Source organism: Crinia signifera, chromosome 1 (assembly GCF_055691185.1).
Source record: "Crinia signifera chromosome 1, ASM5569118v1, whole genome shotgun sequence".
Lineage (NCBI taxonomy): Eukaryota > Metazoa > Chordata > Amphibia > Anura > Myobatrachidae > Crinia > Crinia signifera.
In genome coordinates this window covers 326,028,568-326,041,207 of record NC_139217.1, presented here as the reverse complement: position 1 = coordinate 326,041,207, position 12,640 = coordinate 326,028,568, and the positions used below count along the sequence as shown (strand labels likewise).

General features: G+C 40.8%; 2 protein-coding genes across 6 annotated transcripts in view; one reads left to right on the top strand and one right to left on the bottom strand.

Moving 5' to 3' along the window:
• Window positions 1–58, bottom strand: part of LOC146080953 (dehydrogenase/reductase SDR family member 4-like) — a 54,899-nt gene extending 54,841 nt beyond the window's left edge. The window contains exon 1 of the mRNA XM_083188729.1: window positions 39–58. The gene's annotated coding sequence lies outside the window, so the exon portion shown is untranslated. The remainder of the gene's footprint in view (window positions 1–38) is intronic.
• Window positions 1–12,640, top strand: part of AP1G2 (adaptor related protein complex 1 subunit gamma 2) — a 38,515-nt gene that overhangs the window by 6,448 nt on the left and 19,427 nt on the right. For all 5 annotated transcript variants that reach the window (XM_083188685.1, XM_083188697.1, XM_083188707.1 and 2 more), the window contains 9 exons: window positions 1,646–1,766; window positions 1,877–2,078; window positions 2,587–2,711; window positions 4,321–4,462; window positions 5,068–5,164; window positions 5,342–5,418; window positions 9,926–10,018; window positions 10,387–10,467; window positions 10,708–10,806. In XM_083188685.1, the coding sequence (XP_083044811.1) occupies window positions 1,878–2,078; window positions 2,587–2,711; window positions 4,321–4,462; window positions 5,068–5,164; window positions 5,342–5,418; window positions 9,926–10,018; window positions 10,387–10,467; window positions 10,708–10,806 (915 nt within the window). In that variant the 5' untranslated portion in view covers window positions 1,646–1,766; window position 1,877. The remainder of the gene's footprint in view (window positions 1–1,645; window positions 1,767–1,876; window positions 2,079–2,586; window positions 2,712–4,320; window positions 4,463–5,067; window positions 5,165–5,341; window positions 5,419–9,925; window positions 10,019–10,386; window positions 10,468–10,707; window positions 10,807–12,640) is intronic.

The following is a 12,640-nucleotide window of genomic DNA, read 5'->3' as shown; positions in this document are numbered from 1 at the left end:
TTAATTATTCTGTTACCACCATTGTATCACTTCCTTACCCATCTGAGACCACTTTCAGAATGGCGGCCCAACCCAGCTTATTGAAGATGATATCATCTCCAAGTGCCTGCTCTTCCAATGCTGTGAGCAGGTGCTGGGTGGAATCGAACCTCGCGTTCAACTCTGCTCGCTATCCTAACTGAAATGTTGGGTCACACGATCCGGCTTATTTTGACTGAGTGTTTGCACATGGGATACAGTCAGCATGTTGGCAGTTGAAATCCAACCGCCGGCAGCCACATCACATGGCATTGGCATCCCGATCGTAAGCATGCAGGGTCTCTAATAGTGTTCGGGTGTGTGGGTCAGATTAGAGGGGTGAGCGTTAGGGCACTAAAAAGGGGTGTTGGGGTTAGGCACTAAGGTGGGAGGGGTAGGAGGTAAATATACTTAGCTCCTGCTGGGATTCTGCTCATCAGGATGCCATATCCCCACTGCCCATCTCCCTTATGTATCGTGGGTTGCTGCGCGTTCATGTGAAATAACCTGGGATTTGAAAGGCATGGTGGAAGAGGTGGAAGTGATGAGCTGCTCCGGTATTGTGCTCCCTGTTCCACAGTATACCAGGGTTTGTGACCTTTCAGATACTGTATGTTGTGCATGTTTCCTCAGAAATAAGCGCACTCTTAATATATGCTTGGGTATTGACAGTGCCTGGATTTTCTAAAGTTACAACCGGCAGTAATGCTTAACCCAGTAATGAAAACACAAAACTAATAATAATATTATTAATACACAATAAAATCCTACATATACATCTAGAAATTATATTGGCCAGTTAAAAATGTATATACAATATGAGCATGTGCGGCATGAACAACACACTCCTGTATGTCTCATGTGTCACTGCATATCCTGCTGTATGCCATGTTTCCTCAGCAATACCTTTTATTTGTCTTTATTACAATCTATATAGAATAGGGATTTGCAGCTATATGTGCACACCTAGGGGGAAAATGTAATTATCCACTGTTATTTACCACGTGCTAATTGACAAAACCCTCCCCAAGGTTCTGTCCAGTTAGCCCTGGAGCATGGCTATAGCAGAATGAATCAGGGATTTTTTTTGAGGGGGGGGGGGGTGGGGGGGGGTGGGGGGTGGGGGGGGGGGGGCTGGTAATTTGCCCGATTTGATGAACCAGTCAGTGGAAACATTCAGGTTTTTGGCTGAAAATGTGTTTTTGCCCGAAAACAGATACTTTATTGGGCACAGAAAACTGGTTCTAAATGAATAGCCCACAGCTAAAAAATTATGTAGGGTTAATTTAATTCCCCCATACTGTACAATATGAGAATATATAACTATATTATAATGGCAAGGGAATGCAAAGAAAATGCCATGTTTATGTGTCTGCACAATTCTGATAATACACAACCTTCAAAATTACCTGTATTGGATTCAGCACAGGTTTTTGCAATCCTAAAATAAATGAACAATGTACATACACATAATATGTATGGTAATAGAGCCATTGTGTGACTTTGTGTATGGATGTCATTTAAGTAAGGTCCTGGCAGCGGAATGGTAAATGCTGCTCTACAGGTCTTGCCTGTAAGGACAGAGTAAGCACTGAGCTGTAAGTTCAGGTGGTGCATTATTTTTCAGGAAGTAAGGAGCTGTCAGAAAGTGATCCAGGTGAGAAGCCGGAAGGTAAGAAACACAGACACAGAGAAAGAGTGGCTTAAAGAAACACAGGGAAGCTGACAGAGCAAAGGAGGTAAAAAAGGTAAACAATTTGAGATCAGAATTTGTCATTCTAAAAATGTGTTGTTCTTTCATTGTTTGTACTATATTTCTTATGCTAGGGAACAATGTGTTTTCTGTTGCTGTCCACAGAATGGGTCCTCCTCTTAAGCTACATGAGCTGATTAGAGCCATTCGCAGTGTTAAGACACAGAATGAAGAGAGAGAGGTGATCCAGAGGGAGTGTGCCGATATCCGCTCTGCTTTTCGGGATGAGGACTCGGTGTACCGTGGCCGTAGTGTGGCCAAACTGCTGTATATGCATATGCTGGGTTACCCTGCACACTTTGGACAGGTATGGGGATTTTGGCATTAGGTAAATGGTAAACAATTCTATGGGTTCCACCATGTAACTGTGATCCTGTCATGTAATGTACTGCTGTTTCTGAGCTATATGTTCTCTGTAAAGTATTGTATAGCATATTGTGCTTCATGTAATCAGGAACATTTCATGTTGAAGGACATTACATGGACATGCTTTAGTGTCATAAGTCAGTGGTTGCCAAACTGGATGCTATAGCACCCTGGGTGACTGTGGGCATTTGCAGGGGTGCCCTGGGTTAGTGGTCGAGGATCAATTCCTGTCCCTCACCACATAAGTGAACCTAAAGGTAACATTAAACATCATTTAGCTACTTTAATATTTGTTCAGAATAAGATTTTTTGGCCTGGGGTGGCACAGAAAAACATCTGATACTCTAGGGCACAATGATTCCAAAAAGTTTAATCACCACTCTCATAAGCTAATGTGAACTTAAAAACTATACTAATTGCTTATATAACTATTTTATCTATGATCTTAGATGGAGTGTTTGAAACTTATAGCATCACCCCGATTTACGGACAAAAGAATCGGATACCTCGGTGCCATGATGTTGCTGGATGAGAGGCAGGATGCTCATCTATTGATAACCAACAGCATGAAGAGGTGGGATTCCAGGCTAGATGTTGTATTATCCATGTTGCATTTCTCATGGCCAAATCTGATAGGTTGGGAGTGGCAGAAAAATGTGAGGATGACATGATTCACTGCAAAAATCGTGACCCTACTTTATGTCCAAATGGAAAATAGATTTTTAGGCATTTGTCATGTAAGATGGGTTTATTTTGAACGGTTTATTTATCATTTTTAAATGCAGTAAAAGTAACATTAGAGTAGAACAAATATTAAGAAAAAAACTAATTCCAAAGACGTCACATGAATCAGTAGATAATTGAGCTACACAAGTGGAGTAAAACAGTAACCATATCAGTAACAAAGCGTAATAGTCAAGTACATATCCATAACATGGATATCAATAGTCTTGACATGTACATACAAAGTGTGAAAGCATAATAGAGCTATCAAGAAAATAGTAATGGTAAACAGGAGGGTGGGGGAAGAGGGAAGGGTCTGCTGGGAAGATGCCCCAATGGTATTGGGAAACACCAAATATCAAGAAATCAATAAAGAGAGGCAGAATGGCATAAGAGAGCATGTAGAGTACAATAATAGTATCAGATAGAAAGTCAGGTACTTGTTTCCTAGCAGGCCGCCCAGTTTCACTACGTACGTACAGTAGGGACATCACATTGCATGCAATGCGATGTGATATGTGATGCGATTTTCCTATTTAATTTATTCACTGCTATTTTTTCCTCCCGGGCGGTGCGATCGCATTGCACCGCAAAATCGCATGCAATTGTATAGGGTGCGATGCCATTTACTTTACTGTACAGTTGTATGAGATTGAGGCACCCACCCCCCCCCCAGTATCCACGATACCCCGAAGCATGGCGAGCGTCCTCCCGACCTTTTCATACCCCCACTATCCACGTCGGCATGGAGTTGATTTTATATAGTGTGGCGAGCCCAAAGCGTGGCGAGCGGATGCGTAATACATGTAATGTAATGTAATCCACGTCCCTTCGCAGGGCTCGCTGCGCTCGTCCCACTTCGGGCTCGGGTTGCTCGCTGTGCGCGCCACACTATATATAGAGTCAAATCCACGCCGTCGTGGACAGTGGGGGTATGAAAAGGTCGGGAGGACGCATTCCGCCGCCCCTCGCTTCACTCGCCACGCTTCGGGGTGGCGTGGATACTGGGGGGGTGCCTCAATCTCATTGCATCAAATACAACTGTATAGTAAAGTAAATGGCATCGCACCCTATACAATTGCCTGCGATTTTGCAGTGCAATGCGATCGCACAGACCGGGGAGGGGGGGGGGGGGGAATAGTAGTGAAAAATCTCATGCGATCGTACGCAAAATACGGCATGCGATGCGATTTCTTACGCAGAATCGCTCGCTAAGCAATTTGCTTAGTGGGCTCCCTGCTAGGAAACAAGTACCGAAAGTCATCACTAATATAGATAAGTGATTAGAACATGTATTAATACTGATATACAGTAATTGATCAGATATACTATGACATTGATCAGATCTGCCTGGTTACAGGCACTTTCAGTCCATTATTTATCTTTATTGTTTACTTACCACTAGTACAAGTGGTACTCATTTAAACAATGTTCCTGCATTTTATCCTTCTTCTCTGTAGGGACTTGGAGCACAGCTCCTCTGTGGTGCAGGGCCTGGCTCTGTGCACACTCGCTTGCTTAGGATCTGCAGAAATGTGTCGGGATCTGGCTGGGGAGGTGGAGCATCTTCTGAAAACATCAAGTGCCCACGTGAAAAAAAAGGTGCTGATAACAATGGGGTATAAAGTGAAGAGTCAGTATAAGGAGTATTGTAAAAATCCGAAGTGAAATGCACAGAACTAAATGCCTTTATTTGCCCATATGCAGAGTTAGTGAGCTGACTGCCCATCTATGTGCTTGGTTTTACACCTAACATCATTTCTATGTGTGCATTGGCATCAGCTCTATACTTGGTGCAAAGATTTGTCTGATAATAGCAGTATTTACAGTATACTTACATTGGGCTGCATAGCCTGCACTGAACTTTGTCTACATTAGAACACCCTGTTAGTCAAGTTATGACCCTTCCAAATTCCAATATAAGCGGAGATGCAGCTGTAATGCATTGTAATGACTGTTGATCGCCTATATTTGCAGATGCTTAACTCCTGAACATGCACAGTTTGAAAGCATGCAATATGTTCTGCAAATGTCTGTATATTCAGTTCTATCTATCTATACAAATATCAAATTACTCCCGAGTCCTAATATTAAAGTAAACCTTTTACAAATGTTGTTCATTCACTCCTTTGGTTACTGGTTTCTTATGATGATCCATAACTTCTATTCTGCCATTTACTACTACTACTTGCATTTTACACCCACAGGCGGTACTCTGTGCTGTGCACATTATCAGGAAGGTCCCCGATTTAGTAGAAATGTTCATCCCTGCCAGTGAGGAGCTACTGGGGGAGAAGAGACATGGTAAGATTGGTGGGATTAATAATCATTGTGTGTACATGTCTCTAATGACTGAAGGAGCATGGAATGAGGAAGTGTGGTGGTTGGTGGTGGACAATTGAGCTGTATGGGAGCAGAGTGATCAATTACATGCCTTGTCTTCTGCATATGTCACATGGATGGTGGGGTGTTTATTTCCAGGTGTGCTATATGGAGCAGTTCTCTTAGTCACAGAAATCTGCCAACGACACCCTTCAGCAAGTAAACAATTTCGCAAGGTCAGTTTATCTATGATATGTATATTACATACGAAGTGTCACATACAGTATGGGGCCAAATGTAATAGGGTGAGATTTTCAGAAAGTGAGAGATTTTGGGAGAGTTTTCCCATGTTTTTTAAAGCGGCAATCAATTACATGGCAAAATCAACCTGGTTTTGCCATGTAATTGATTGCTGCTTTAAAAAAAAGGGGGAAAACTCTCCCAAAATCTCTCACTTTCTGAAACTCTCACCCTATTAAATTTGGCCCATGGTGTCCTTTCACAATTAAAAACTACTGTATTGGCTAATGAAGAGGATAGTAAGGACATTTGTTTATTCCTAATTAAAGATAAAAATTAAAGATATTAAACTTACAGGTAAGTATTTCCATTTGTTAGTATCAACATTGTACATAAGTTTTGGATTCTGTTGCATGGACTTTTACTACCTTTTGCCAAGCAGAGTTTAAAATGTATTTATACACTTGCTTGTTTTGATGCTGGCTTTGTATCATTGATGGCTGCGTTATTATTAAAACACTTTTGTCAGTTCTTTTGTACCAAGATGCTAGGCAATGTAACTACAGTAAATTGTGGTTGCACTGTACTTATTTATTATTATTATTATTATTATTATTATTACCAGTTGTTTAGATACTGTAGTACCCACACATTCTCCACCAATATTTAGCCATTCTCATAAATCTGTACAAATTAAAGCTACACAAAAGAGGCATGATGAAGAGAATGTTCTATTTCGGTAGAAGTACTACATTTTTGAAAAACTGTTTAGTCCTAAATGGACCCTAGAGACACTGATATAGTACAAAGTTCAGCAGTCAAAAGATGGCTCTTTGGCTTGCTTCCCACAACCTGTATTGGTATAACTACACAGAGCAGAAATAATGCAAGGAAATGCTCATGGTATCAATAATTATATTGCTTGATATACATGTTCACGCACAATCAAGGTCGGAGCTGTGGGACACAGTGTCTGTTTTTGTTGCAGAAAGACTATACATAATTCCTACATTTCCTGTCAGTCAATGGTAGATACTGGAACTAAGGTGTATGGTGGACTGGAGGACCCAGGCACCATAGTTAAAACTTCTGTTGAAGTGCATGAGACTTCTCTTCCCCTATACCTTACCTGTCCACTGAAGACTATTTTTTTCATGGTACCTGAGGTTACATGGCACTTTTTTAAGGAGAGGGCTGGTTCAGTCCGATTTTTACACTTTCTTTTTCTATTTTATTATTTTCTTTTTTTTATACACCTCCAGCAGTAAGCACCACTGCTTTCAGCATTGAGGCAGATAGCCTCAACCCCCTTTTCCAGTTAACATTATTCAGCCACTCTCACCAACAACTTCCACTGTCCCTCACCTTACTTCTTTGTATTGATTTGGACCCTTAAGTGTCTTTACTGTACTTATGTGACCATTGTGCTGTGGTACTGTTAAGGCCCCCATACACTAATCCTCACATGCAGTACAACGGAAATTGCCCACCAGGGAGCCGCTGGGCTCCGTGGCATTTGGATCGTGCACAATATATCGGAAATCTTACGTGCAGCACTGGCCATGGGACAAAGTACAGAATCAGAATTGGAGGTCAGGCATATATATATATATATATATATATATATATATATATATATATATATAACAGTTTTGTAGAAGCAGGCACTCACCATAGGCAATTTTTCAGGGTTGAAGCAAAAAACTTTTATTCAGTCATAGCTGGAGTCGACGTTTCGATCCTCAACAGGGACCTTTGTCAAGACAGCAAGTATCCAAAGGACTGGAGGCACAAGGCACTGCCTTGTGCCTCCAGTCCTTTGGATACTTGCTGTCTTGACAAAGGTCCCTGTTGAGGATCGAAACGTCGACTCCAGCTATGACTGAATAAAAGTTTTTTGCTTCAACCCTGAAAAATTGCCTATGGTGAGTGCCTGCTTCTACAAAACTGTTATATTTGGGATTTAATTGCCTCTAAAAGTGGTAGCACCGCCGAGTTGAACCAGGAGTATATTGAGTGCGGTATCTCACACCTGCTATATATATATATATATATATATATATATATATATATATATATATATATATATACGGAAAAAAGATTTCAAGGCTAATTTATGCACACATCTTAGGATGACAGATCTTTCTAGTGTGTGGGCACCGTAAGATGTGCGCATAAATTACACTTCAAATCTTTTGCCTGTCCTGGACAAAAGATTTCAGGCAAGCGCACATCTTTACCAAAGATTTTTCTTAAGATCCCGTGTGCGTTCCTATGGATCTTTTGTTAAATCTTCTGATCTTTCATGCAGCACGTATGATCAGAAGATTTAGCAAAAGATCCAAATCGGCCAAAAAATCATTCTAGTGTGTGGGCACCTTTAGACGTTTTTTTATTTTTAAATCATTGTAATCACCCTAACTGGCCCAGACGAGCCTGGTAGGCAGACCTACACAGTCTGTACATAATGCCTTCCTGTTGCCAGCCTTTAAGCCCAGACTTGCTCACAAGGCCTGTTTCTCCACCCAAGCTTCCCAGGTTACCTTTGACAGGGTGGCTATGGAGAAGTCAGCCTTGAGAGCTAGCGGTTTCTCCCCTCAGTCATCCAAACTATGCTAAGGCCTGTAAAAAGTATTTTAATCCGCGACTATACCATCTCTATAAAGTTATAGATTTAAAATGATGATTGTCCTTTGCCACAATCAGGTTTGCAGATTTATACTGTTGCCTCTGCATGTACGTATATTGGCCCTTATTCAGATCTGATTGCAGTACAAATTTGTTCTCAAAATGGGCAAAACCATGTGCACTGCAGGTGGGGCAGATGTAACATGTGCAGAGAGAGTTAAATTTGGGTGGGGTGTATTGAAACTGAAATCTAAACTGCATTGTAAAAACAATGCAGTCAGTATTTACCCTGCACAGAAACAAAATAACTCACACAAATCTAATTCTGTCTATACATGTTAAATCTGCCCTACCTGCAGTGCACCTGGTTTTGCCCATTTTGAGAACAAATTTGTACTGCGATCAGATCTGAATAAGGGCCCTAGTGTGCAATGACTGAGATTCCCACTTGCAGTGTCTATAGATGCTGCTTTATAATTTTGTGCGTACAAAGGCAAACCTCAGCTGCACCACAGAACCTTGGATCAACCCTGTGTCAGGTGCGTTTTGCCCTCCCGGAGCGGTAGAGCATCTCCGTATATAACTACTTCCCCAGCCTGCCTGTAATTTAGTACTTGTGCCTTTTTGCCATCCTACAGTCACATCGGTTTTGCATGCGACATAGAATGAATCTTCTCATGTCATAGATATTCATTGTACGGGTGCCACCAATGAAAACATGGATGCTGCAGTGAGCATGCGCTTACTGGGCAATACAGTTGTTAAGGATGGCTGCGTGTTCCCCTGTTACTGCTCAGATTTTCCATTGCAGCCCATAAAGCACAGGAAAAGCTGTAATGTTACTATTCCATAATTCAATCTCATCAGCAATAATTGAATGGCTTCCTTGTGCAGCAGCTGTGGCAGATTCTGCCTTATGTCCTTGCTTATGTAGTGGGTAACCAAATCCGTGAAATGATATGTGGGCTGAGCCGATGTTACAGCGGCTCCAGCAACCAATTTCATATTTGTGCAGCTGAACAATGAATGGAGATATATTTTTCTATGCTGTAACATTCTGCCCTCAATTTATTTTGCTATTATAGTATACGGTTGTATGACCTTCTGATGATCACAATAGACTATTTCAGTCATGGACTTCCTCTTATTATTGGAAGTGTTTTAGTTAGCGAGTATGTTTCTATGGTGATATAGTATGGCAGGCCACTATTTACCATGCTGTGTTTAATAAGTCTCCTCTCTTTAGTTTTCAGAAATCTGAAAAACATGTATTTTATGAATACACCCTGGTGATTTGGGCTTAAACATTCTGCTTCAGGATAAACTTGAGGCCATAGATTAGTTTTGAGACTATTTGGTATATTTTACTTTACATACTTAAATTAATATATATCATTAGCATGAATAAAAAGACCTCATACGTAACATTGACTGTATTGCAGTGTTTTTCAACCACTGTCCTGTGGCACACTAGTGTGCCTTGAGCTGTTCTCAAGTGTGCCCCCAGATCTAGAAGATGTCCAAACCAGTTTACAGCCACCACCAGTTCAACTGTTATTTACTGGTCTCTTCTTTTCATGTAAAGGCCAATGTATTTTATTTTTGTTACCTGTGTGGACCAGTGTGATTGTTTTTTTTTTTTATATGGGGGCCAATAGGTTTGGTTTTCTTCCCGTGGGGACCAATGTGTTTTGCCCCGTGGGGATCTCATGGTGTGCCTTGGCAATTTTAAAATCTTATTTAGTGTGCCGCAAGGTAAAAGGGTTGAAAATCACTACTGTATTGGTAACTTCAAAATGTCAGTTAAAGATATATAACCTATATGTAAAAGTATAGGGAATACATTCATGGTGTATTTATTATTGTGGTCTCCAGATTCTCCCACTACTTCTGCAGAAACTCAGACAGATCATGTCTGGTTACTCTCCAGAACACGCAGTGTCTGGTATCACTGATCCCTTTCTACAGGTAATTTATCTTTTGCCGCATTACATTGTCTCTTAAACTGCTACACTTTAGTCTGGTTTCACCGCTGCCAATATATTTCATTACACTGCTTTCTCTTCTAATTGTGCCTCATTGTAAATGTTACATTCTTCCTCTCTAACTCCTGCTCCATTTCTTGTCTCCAGTAGGTCACTGTCTACTACATTATGGTCTTTCTATCCAAGTACACATTTCTGTATTACCCCTGCATTGTATGTTTCTCATATGTCACCTTTCTGCTGCCTTAGGTTCATGTGATTATGTTACTTACTACAATAGCTTTCATTGTGCCCATGTACTGATCCCCATGTTCTAGAAATATCTTTTTAGATCCATTTGCTTATTTTTAGGTCCGTCTTCTTCGACTATTGAGAATTTTAGGGCAGAATGATGAAAGCGTCTGTGATGCAATGAGTGACATGCTAGCCCAGGTAAGAGCGCTGAGTACAGAAGACTGTTATACAGCAGAGATACAGAATTGTACATTGCATTGTAATCTCTTCTTTAGTGGTCCCAGAACAATGACCTATTGACACTTTGGATCCCACAACACCTGCAAACTGACATTTGAGACCCAGATGAAAAGGATGCCCCTAAAGAATATACAAATTCAGTATAAAGTCTGATACTACAGTAGTAGTACAGTAATATTTACTGTCTTTCTCTAACAGGTTTCCACTTGCACAGAAACACAATCTAATGCTGGTAATGCTGTCCTGTATGAAACAGTCCTCACTATTGTGGAAACCAAATCTGCAAGTGGCCTACGGGTGAGTGTACACTAGCTAAGATCACTATATATATATATATATATATATATATATTTGCACGTATAACCTTGACAAAGGGGTGTCACATACACCGAAACGTTGGAAGCTTTTTTTGCTGAAAATATATTTTTTTCAAAAAATCCCCAGAGTGCCGCTGTTGTCTCTTCACTATCCTGTACTTCTGTTCCTGAAGGCACCTGGGTTACCTGTACTGCTGGAGGAGTGCCAGGCCTACACCTCTACCTCTACATATATATATATATATATATATATATATACATATACATATATATCACGATAATGACCCGGCACTCCGACTAAGCTGGCAACTTGACACAGTGCCCGCAACCTTCAACAGGAATCAATATAGTATACGATCAATCAACCAACCAACATTTCAATCAGTTAGATTGTCATCAGGAAGTACCTGATGACAATCTAACTGATTGAATCGTTGATTGATACTACTCCCTGCGTGGTCTGTATTTGTATTCCGAGTGTCGCATTACGTATATGTATGTATGTATGTATGTATATGTGTGTATATATATATATATATATATATATATATACTGACAGCGTGGACCAACAATGGTCCTGAGGAAGAAGCGCGAATAAAGCTTTGAAACGTTGACCTGACCTTGGGGGTCTGTGAGTGTCATTTCTGTTGATCGTGTGCCACCTCCACGCTGTCAGTATCTTTACTTGCTTAGCGCAAGTTGTGGTGTGCACCGGACCGTTATTTATTGTGAGGAGTGCTACTCTATATCTGGATATATATATATATATATATATATATATTATATATATATATATATATATATATAAAAGAAAGGGGGAAATAGATGTGCGCCCTATGTTATTTTCACCTCAAGGATTACACAGAATTAAAAAGCTGGTTTTATTCAGATTAATAGTACATAGAATTTCATTTCAGATGACAATTTTTACAAAAAAAATGAAATATTAGATCCAATACAAGATCCAACAGGTGTTAACACGGAAAATTTCACAGATGCGACCCTACGCGTTTCGTCCGTTAGGACTTCCTCAGGGGTGATCTGGATCGAAGTCAATGCAAATGGTATAGAAATCTCAGACAAAATTCATTTTAAAATCACCAGACAATATAAAAGGCTGAAGTCCTCAGACTCTGTGTGAAAAACCCTTGTCACTCTGAGGGCTCCAGAATGGCCAGGGGACAAACCATATTGAATGTAGGGGCTATCCACTTATTGGTGGGTATCATTTTAAAACAGCTGTTTTTAGAAAAAGTGTCACTTCCAAATGGATATTCAATGGTATGTTCAGTTGGCCAGAAAAGTAATGTCTCCAATTGGAAGCAGCCTCAATTGCCCAAGTCTTGCACAGGCTTCATATGCTGTTCAAAGTCTTGCAAAGGACTCAAACACAGGATTGAGGAAAGGCCAGGGGCTTGTGGAGGGCTCATGCACAGGGTGGAGTATTGCAGAGTGCTCCCATGCAGGCTTGTAGAGAACTCCTGGGGCTTTTGGAGGAGCCTCATGTACACTGCAGAGGATTGCAGAGTGCTTATACGCAGGCCTGTAAAAGACTTATGTACAGGCCTGGGGATTGTAAAAGACTCATTTGCAGGCCTGAACTTGTAGAGAACTCATGCGCAGGTCTGGGCTTGTAGAGGACTCATGCACATGTTGGAGATTTGCAGAAAGCTCACATGAAGGCTTGTAGAGGACTTGTGGAGGACGTATGCGCAGGGAAGGGGCCTGTGGAGGACTCCTTTCCAGTTTTGTGTTTGTAATGCATAATCATTTTAGTTTTGCACCAATTTGTCACAATTTGAATGTGCTCATAA